This window comes from Oncorhynchus clarkii, chromosome 21 (genome assembly GCF_045791955.1).
Source record: "Oncorhynchus clarkii lewisi isolate Uvic-CL-2024 chromosome 21, UVic_Ocla_1.0, whole genome shotgun sequence".
In the NCBI taxonomy this organism is placed as follows: Eukaryota; Metazoa; Chordata; class Actinopteri; order Salmoniformes; family Salmonidae; genus Oncorhynchus; species Oncorhynchus clarkii.
Window position 1 is genome coordinate 7,989,594 of NC_092167.1, and position 8,959 is coordinate 7,998,552.

General features: G+C 46.9%; 1 protein-coding gene across 6 annotated transcripts in view; it reads right to left on the reverse strand.

The window, feature by feature from the left end:
• Positions 1-1,225: 1,225 nt before the first annotated feature.
• Positions 1,226-8,959, reverse strand: part of LOC139378448 (ankyrin repeat and sterile alpha motif domain-containing protein 1B-like) — a 308,202-nt gene continuing 300,468 nt past the window's right edge. For 3 of the 6 annotated variants that reach the window (XM_071120627.1, XM_071120626.1, XM_071120628.1), the window contains 2 exons: positions 3,829-3,920; positions 1,226-2,630 (listed from right to left, as the gene is read on the reverse strand). In XM_071120627.1, coding sequence (XP_070976728.1) covers positions 2,582-2,630; positions 3,829-3,920 — 141 coding nt within the window. In that variant the 3' untranslated portion in view covers positions 1,226-2,581. The remainder of the gene's footprint in view (positions 2,631-3,828; positions 3,921-8,959) is intronic. The other 3 variants (XR_011628295.1, XR_011628294.1, XR_011628293.1) reach the window with 2 other exon arrangements.

Here is an 8,959-nt window from a genome sequence, read left to right on the forward strand (position 1 = left end):
AGTAAGCACATAACTAGTAACATCATATTGCCTACAATATGGAATAGGACGAATAGGGCTGGAAACAGATGATAGACAAAATGTCAACCAGAAAAGTTATCCAATTAAAAAGTCAAACAAATGAAGAGGAGCACAGCACTTACATTTCAAACACACATCTAGGTAAAGGGAGAAAGAGGGAAGTTCCGCCTTCTGTGGTGGACTGGAGACAGGAGGGAAGTGTATGGTGATTGGTTAAAAGCTAGTCCATCAGGAAGTGTGCATCACATGGGTGCATTTATAAAGAGCCTATTAAATGGATAGAGGGGCTGTTCCAGAATGTGGTGAAAATGGCAGCCATATGGGTCAAGGAGAAATCCAAACCAGTCTAATTGGAATGAATGGCAGCCATATGGGTCAAGGAGAAATCCAAACCAGTCTAATTGGAATGAATGGCAGCCATATGGGTCAAGGAGAAATCCAAACCAGTCTAATTTGAATGAATGGCAGAGGCATAATCCTGACTTTACTTATGCCTTAATTGGATATCAGTGTAATAAAATTGTCATTGAATTATAAATACAGTTTATACCAATTCTCTCTATAAATAGCATCTAAAATATATGTACACAGACCATACCAAGTTGTAAAGGCAACATGTACTAAGTCCCATCATCAACTGATTCTAGCCAGTGGCTGTGGATTGACTACTTCGTTTGGTTGGAATGTTGGCGAATTGGCAGTTAATTTGAATATGTTATGGAATCATTCCTCTAAAACTGGATGGCTAGCTAACCAAAAATACAGTGCATATACATTCTTCAAATTCATTATTTTACACAATTACTTATTAAAGCACAAGCAAACTATGGTTGACCAACTCCCTGACCAAAATGGCTGACCTTTATCCCATCATAAGAAGGTTCATGCCATTAGTTTTTTAATGACTAATTATATGGCTGCATCTCAATTGTATTTCCTTGATTCGTCACATCCTCTGCCTGTCTCCTTCTAAAAATTAATTGGAGGAGAAGGTACAAGGGGAGGAACCTCAGACCTCGAATGCCTTTTTTAGGTGAGAGCCGACACGAGGAATCAATGAAATACAATTGAGACTCACTCCCAGACAAAAATCAGTACAAGTTGGAAAATTGAAGGAGTCAGATAAAACATAGGACAAATGAAAAAGGACAATAATCTCAACCAGTACATTTACGACCCAGTAAAGTATAGACCCGGAGACCAATGGTGATTAATGGTTGTACAAGTTGTGTTTATTCCATGTGATTTACAAGGATATAAATAATGACCAAAACGTACAAAATCTGTGTGCTGGAAGCCCAAGCATACGTACATGAGTTAGTCAGCAGTGATGTCATCACCCTGTCCCAGCCCTCCCCAATACAATCTCTAGAACCATAGATTTTATTTTCAACTCTGACCTTTCCATTTTGGTACCTTGTCTCCAGTGCGATGTGCGGCAAATATTTGATTCCTTTATTTTTGTAAATGTTTTACTACATTACATGTATGAACAATGAGCTGGCAAAATATCTATGTACATTTAGAGAGGACTATGTATTCATCCAAAGAATACAGAAATACTGTGGTAAAATATTACATCTGCTTGGAGTTATGAGTCTAGCCCCATGAGAAACAGATTGGTGTGTTGACCGGACACACCAATAATAATAATAGCTATTATTATAAGGAGAGGAGCCATCTGAAACATTCACTCTCAGTATAGAACTATTATGCTATTTTTTTTAAAGGATGGCAATCATTCTCAAGCCCGGATTTTTTCATTTCAGCATATCATATAAAAATAATGTAACATTAAGACAAGAATTGCACAAGAATAATCATAAGGTAAGATAATACTCTCATATGAAACATTTAAAACGTCCGGCATTAATATGAATATTTCTTTAATTGGGATGGATGGTGTTTTGCTCAGGTAGGCGGAGCCATCTTTTGTGATGCCACTTGGCACAGGGCTCACCTGTTGCATGGTGGTCCGGCACAGGGCTCACCTGTTGCATGGTGGTCCGGCACAGGGATCACCTGTTGCATGGTGGTCCGGCACAGGGCTCACCTGTTGCATGGTGGTCCGGCACAGGGCTCACCTGTTGCATGGTGGTCCGGCACGGCCAGTTCTATCCATGTTATTGTAGTATTGACCGTGAAACAAAACTTAAACAAGAGGAAAAGAGCCAACCAGAAGTCCTTTACCTCGTCCCCATTCAAATACACACAGTTGTCCGTTACAGTCCAGACCTTGGGTGACCGTGGTATAGAGTTCAAAGGTCAAGGTCCAATTGAATGCAGAACAGGGGCTAGAGTTGTGGCTGCTTCAATGAAAGTCTACATTCACATATCTGACTGTTACTAAGCAGTCCCTTAACTGTGTGTGTGTGTGTGTGTGTACACAGTTAGGCCATGAGTCCAATGTTTGTGGGAAGATGTCCTCGTTTTGTAATCAACCTTAAACACCAAGTTCGTTAGAGAGTGTCCATGTTAGTAGTCCTTTGACACAGAGACAGAAGGGTCCACATTTGTAGTCCTTTTTGCATTGTGTGTGAGGGTCCATGTTTAAGGCTGGCTACATTCTTTGCATTCCACAGTAATAGACATGGGCGTCCGGCATTGCCCTGCGAATGAGATCACACCACTTATCCAGAGAGTCCCCAAACCTCGCCTCCTATCCACCGGCCCCGCCCCTCCCTCGTCACCAGTCAGTCCAAAATGGACTCCATGCGCCTCACAAGCCACAAGCTAAACCTTTTCAGCATTTCCCAACAAAACAAGTATAGAAAGAAAATGATGAATCTAATAATAACCTATTTTAAACAAATTCAATCTGGACACAGGTATAGCGTGTGGTTTAAAAACAATTCCTCCCTGTGTCAAAGGTCAATTAGTCTCAAATAAACAAACAACGCTTTGCCACTCAAAATGTCTAAAAAAAATAATCTGCTGTAAAAATCAAAGACTGATATATGATAAAAACAGGAGTCTGTTGTTTCTTTTTAAAGTAACATTTGCTACATCATCTCTCAGCAGTCCATTATCCTCTCCAACTAGATGGAACTGAAACAAATGTTCCCTCCACTTTCCTCTGGGTTGCCAGTACTGGACAACAAAATCCCCCAAAACATCAGCACGAAAACCTAGTGCTGGAGAATTGGCTTTGCTCTAAAAACCAACAAAGACAAAAAGACTGTTAGGGGTGGGGTTCTTAGCAGCATAATGGTCTAGATATTCTCATTCAGCTTGTCGAAGGAGTGAAAAAAGAGAGAGACAAAAAAGAAAAGCGAGAAGTGGAGGAACAGCAGTAGGAAGAGGAAAAACAGGAGATATAACCAAATGGTTCCACCCCCCCAGTCAGGAAAAAAAATAAGAGTGACTGACTGACCAACCAACTGACTGCCTGACACATAAGTGGGGAGGGCTGACCACGGAAAATAGAACTGACTGTTGCCCCCTACAGGTCTAGACAGAGAGGTGCACTATCACCCCAAGGGTTAAAGTTCATGCTCCGCCCCTGCAGGCAGGCTAAGGCGTCAACAGGACAAGGAAAGGGAGGGGGAGAGAGAGCAAGAGAGAGGTGTGTGAGAGAGAGACACAGCGCAGCGCCAAACGGCATCATGCAGAGGTTGCGGCAGCTAACGGCGGAGCGGGCGGGGTGGGTTTTTCGGCCAGTGAGGTCACACACGTCGCCGCATAAGAGGGTTGCTCGTGCCGTGCAGCTCCGTTGTGGGGCCTCTAGAGGGCCAGCTCTCTGCAAGGCACACACATAGGAGTGGACAGGCGGGTGGTATACGCTATTAGAAAATAGTGGTCTCATACTTGGTGTTCGCTCCTCTCTTGGCCTCCTGCCCTGGTTCCACTATCCACGGCACGTTGGCATGACCCTTCTGCTCCATCGACGGTTGCTCCATCTGAGAGAGGGAGAAGGAGTGAGAGTAGGGAGAGGATGGAGAGAGAGAGGGTTGGTTAAATGTTGTCAGAGGAAAAAGTGGGATAATAATACATGTCAGAAGAGAGAGAGAGAGGTCTGAGAGAACAGGAGAGAGAGATCTGAGAGAACAGGAGAGAGAGAGAGATCTGAGAGAACAGGAGAGAGAGAGAGGTCTGAGAGAACAGGAGAGAGAGAGGTCTGAGAGAACAGGAGAGAGAGAGGTCTGAGAGAACAGGAGAGAGAGAGAGAGGTCTGAGAGAACAGGAGAGAGAGAGAGAGATCTGAGAGAACAGGAGAGAGGTCTGAGAGAACAGGAGAGAGAGGTCTGAGAGAACAGGAGAGAGAGAGAGGTCTGAGAGAACAGGAGAGAGAGAGGTCTGAGAGAACAGGAGAGAGAGAGGTCTGAGAGAACAGGAGAGAGAGAGAGGTCTGAGAGAACAGGAGAGAGAGAGAGGTCTGAGAGAACAGGAGAGAGAGAAGTCTGAGAGAACAGGAGAGAGAGAGGTCAGAGAACAGGAGAGAGAGGTCTGAGAGAACAGGAGAGAGCGAGGTCTGAGAGAACAGGAGAGAGGTCTGAGAGAACAAGAGAGAGCGAGGTCTGAGAGAACAAGAGAGAGAGAGAGGTCTGAGAGAACAAGAGAGAGAGAGAGAGAGAGAGAGGTCTGAGAGAACAAGAGAGAGAGAGAGAGAGAGAGGTCTGAGAGAACGAGAGAGAGAGAGGTCTGAGAGAACAAGAGAGAGGTCTGAGAGAACAAGAGAGAGGTCTGAGAGAAAGAGAGAGAGGTCTGAGAGAAAAAGAGAGAGAGAGAGAGAGAGAGGTCTGAGATAACGAGAGAGAGGTCTGAGAGAACAAGAGAGAGAGAGAGAGAGGGGTCTGAGAGAACAAGAGAGAGAGAGGTCTGAGAGAACAAGAGAGAGAGAGAGGTCTGAGAGAACAAGAGAGAGAGAGAGAGGTCTGAGAGAACAAGAGAGAGAGAGAGAGAGAGAGGTCTGAGAGAACGAGAGAGAGAGGTCTGAGAGAACAGGAGAGAGAGAGAGAGAGAGAGAGGTCTGAGAGAACAGGAGAGAGAGAGAGAGGTCTGAGAGAACAAGAGAGAGAGAGAGGTCTGAGAGAACAAGAGAGAGAGAGAGAGAGAGGTCTGAGAGAACGAGAGAGAGGTCTGAGAGAACAAGAGCGAGAGAGAGGTCTGAGAGAGAGAGGTCTGAGAGAATGAGAGAGAGAGAGAGAGAGGTCAGATAATGAGAGAGAGAGGTCTGAGAGAAGAGAGAGAGAGAGGTCTGAGAGAACAGGAGAAAGAGAGGTCTGAGAGAACAGGAGAGAGAGAGGTCTGAGAGAACAGGAGAGAGAGAGAGGTCTGAGAGAGAGAGAGGTCTGAGAGAACAGGAGAGAGAGAGGTCAGAGAACAGGAGAGAGAGAGGTCAGAGAACAGGAGAGAGAGAAGTCAGAGAACAGGAGAGAGAGGTCAGAGAACAGGAGAGAGAGGTCAGAGAACAGGAGAGAGCGAGGTCTGAGAGAACAGGAGAGAGCGAGGTCTGAGAGAACAGGAGAGAGCGAGGTCTGAGAGAACAGGAGAGAGAGAGGTCTGAGAGAACAAGAGAGAGAGAGGTCTGAGAGAACAAGAGAGAGAGAGAGGTCTGAGAGAACGAGAGAGAGAGAGAGAGAGAGAGAGAGAGAGAGAGAGAGGTCTGAGAGAACAAGAGGTCTGAGAGAACGAGAGAGGTCTGAGAGAACAAGAGAGGTCTGAGAGAACAAGAGAGAGAGAGAGAGAGTCTGAGAGAACGAGAGAGAGGTCTGAGAGAACAAGAGAGAGAGAGAGAGAGAGAGAGGTCTGAGAGAACGAGAGAGAGGTCTGAGAGAACAAGAGAGAGAGAGAGAGAGAGAGAGAGAGGTCAGAGAGAAGAGAGATAGAGAGGTCTGAGAGAGAGAGGTCTGAGAGAACAAGAGAGAGGTCTGAGAGAGAGAGGTCTGAGAGAACAAGAGAGAGAGAGAGAGGTCTGAGAGAACAGGGGAGAGAGAGAGAGAGAGAGAGAGGTCTGAGAGAACAGGAGAGCGAGAGAGGTCTGAGAACAGGGGAGAGAGAGAGAGAGAGGGGTCTGGGGCTGAGAGAACAGGCGAGAGAGAGAGAGTTATAGTGGAGAGGCACGATCACAGACTTCCACACCAACACTTAAATATGGAGGCACTTGCTTTAGGTCTGAAAATATATTGTTGGCCTCATATCAATGTACGTATCACAATGTATTTTAATGAGTAAAGAAAACAGTATAAAATATATAATATTTACTAATAATCTCCATACTGTACTCTAACCCCACAACATCTTCCCATTGCTGAAAATGACTTGTTCAAGACCAAGCTATGCTCTTCCCCCCTCAAAAGTCAACTTTTCAACAACCAATCAAAATGCTCATTCTGGTTGCCGAGGGTGCTTTCCTTCCACCACATTGGTCCGTGATAGACTAAAAGATGATCTGGGGAGTGGGTCCCTGCCTGTGAACACTGCAAAGCTGAAACTGGAAGAATGTATGAACGCACGCAATCTGAGTGGAGTTGACAGAGGCAGGACCAACCACAGAGACAAACAAAAGATCTATAGAGTGATCAAAGTGTATGGAGACAAAACCAACAAAGAGAGCAGACAGTCAAGAGTAAGAAAGAAAGGAGAAGGGAGGAAGACCTGAAAGGGAACTTTGTGAGGGTGACGGAGGAGGAGTGGTGAAGGAGGAGGAAGAGGAGGGTGGAGAGGAGGCCGGTGGGGGGTGTATATGTGACCCAGCGACCAACGGCTAGAGGGGTACATGATGACCTATAGGGGGAGGAACATAGAGGTCACAGAGAGGTCAAAGGGGGCCTGCTCGGCAACAGCACGGCAACGACACTGAAACCGTATGGTAACAGTTCGGTAATGCCATAGTAACACCACTGCAACGATGGTAAAACACCAGGGACACACCAAAGGAACATTTCATTTCATGTAGGCAAAAGAACACACACACATACATACATACACACAATGATGTGGTAGAGAAAGGAGGACAAGACAGAGGAAGATTTTAAAACTAGGCCGTATCTGTCCTACCAGGAGAGAAGGAGGAGGAGAGGAGGAGAATAGGAGAGTATGAGAGGAGGAGGAGAGAAGGAGATAAGGAGGAGAGGAGAGGAGAAGAGGAGGAGGAGGAGGAAAGGAGAGAAGGAGAGGAGGAGGTGGAGAGGAGCAGGAGGAGAGGAGGAGAAGAGGAGAGGAGGAGAAGAGGAGAGAAGAGAAGGAGATAAGGAGGAGAGAAGGAGAGGAGGAGAGAGGGAGAAGAGGAGAGAAAGAGAGGAGGAGGAGAGGAGGAGATGAGGAGGAAAGGAGAGAGAAGGAGGAGAGGAGGAGGAGGAAAGGAGGAGAGGTGGAGAGGAGGAGGAGGAAAGGAGAGAGGAGGAGGAGAGTATGAGAGGAGAAGAGAAGGAGAGGAGGTGGAGAGGAGGAGGAGGAAAGGAGAGGAGGAGGTGGAGAGGAGCATAAGGAAAGGAGAGAGGAGGAGAGGAGGAGAGAAGAGAAGGAGAGGAGGTGGAGAGGAGGAGAGAAGGAGAAGAGGAGAGAAGGAGAGGAGGAGAGGAGGTGGAGAGGAGGAGAGAAGGAGAGAAGGAGGTGGAGAGGAGCATAAGGAAAGGAGAGAGGAGGAGAGGAGGAGGAGAGAAGAGAAGGAGAGGAGGTGGAGAGGAGGAGAGAAGGAGGAAAGGAGAGAGAAGGAGGAGAGGAGGTGGAGAGGAGGAGGAGAGGAGGAGGAGGAAAGGAGAGAGAAGGAGGAGAGGTGGAGAGGAGGAGGAGGAAAGGAGAGAGAAGGAGGAGAGGAGTACAGAAGGAGAGGAGGAGGAGGAACAGTAATCCATGGGTTTACACAGACATAGAAGTGCTGCAAAATAATGACTGTGAACAGCTGCTGGAGGGAATATTAAGTGAATCCTGCAGCATGCTTCACTGTAGTTCCCTCCGCAGCACTACACAAGCCATTAACTACATTACCCACACACACAACACAAACACACGCGCACACACACATGCAGGCATATGCTCAAAAGCACACACACACGTGCACACAGACACACTTTCAGGGCAGGTGGTTAATGGTTAATGTAACAGCAGCGGAGTCATGCCATTGTCCATCATCTCTGTGACATGAACACACACACAAACAAACACACACACAGATGAGAGAGGGAAAGAAAACCTCATCTCCAACCCACTAGATAAGACAATTACAATTTTAGATAGCAGCACTACTAGGACTACATATATTATATGACCTCCAACAGCGCAGAGAGAGAGACAAAGCTGTTCCCTGTCACTCTACCTGTCCCCTGACTCAAGTTCTGTCCCCTGACTCAATTTACCTGTCCCCCGACTCAATTTACCTGTCCCCCGACTCACTTTACCTGTCCCCCGACTCACTTTACCTGTCCCCCGACTCACTTTACCTGTCCCCCGACTCACGTTACCTGTCCCCCGACTCACGTTACCTGTCCCCCGACTCACGTTACCTGTCCCCCGACTCACGTTACCTGTCCCCCGACTCACTTTACCTGTCCCCCGACTCACTTTACCTGTCCCCCGACTCACTTTACCTGTCCCCCGACTCAATTTACCTGTCCCCCGACTCAGTTTACCTGTCCCCCGACTCAGTTTACCTGTCCCCTGACTCAATTTACCTGTCCCCCGACTCAATTTACCTGTACCCCGACTTAATTTACCTGTCCCCTGACTCACTTTACCTGTCCCCTGACTCACTTTACCTGTCCCCTGACTCAATTTGCCTGTCCCCTGACTCAATTTACCTGTCCCCTGACTTAATTTACCTGTCCCCTGACTCAATTTACCTGTCCCCCGACTCAATTTACCTGTCCCCTGACTTAATTTACCTGTCCCCTGACTCACTTTACCTGTCCCCTGACTCACTTTACCTGTCCCCTGACTCAATTTACCTGTCCCCTGACTCAATTTACCTGTCCCCTGACTCAATTTACCTGTCCCCTGA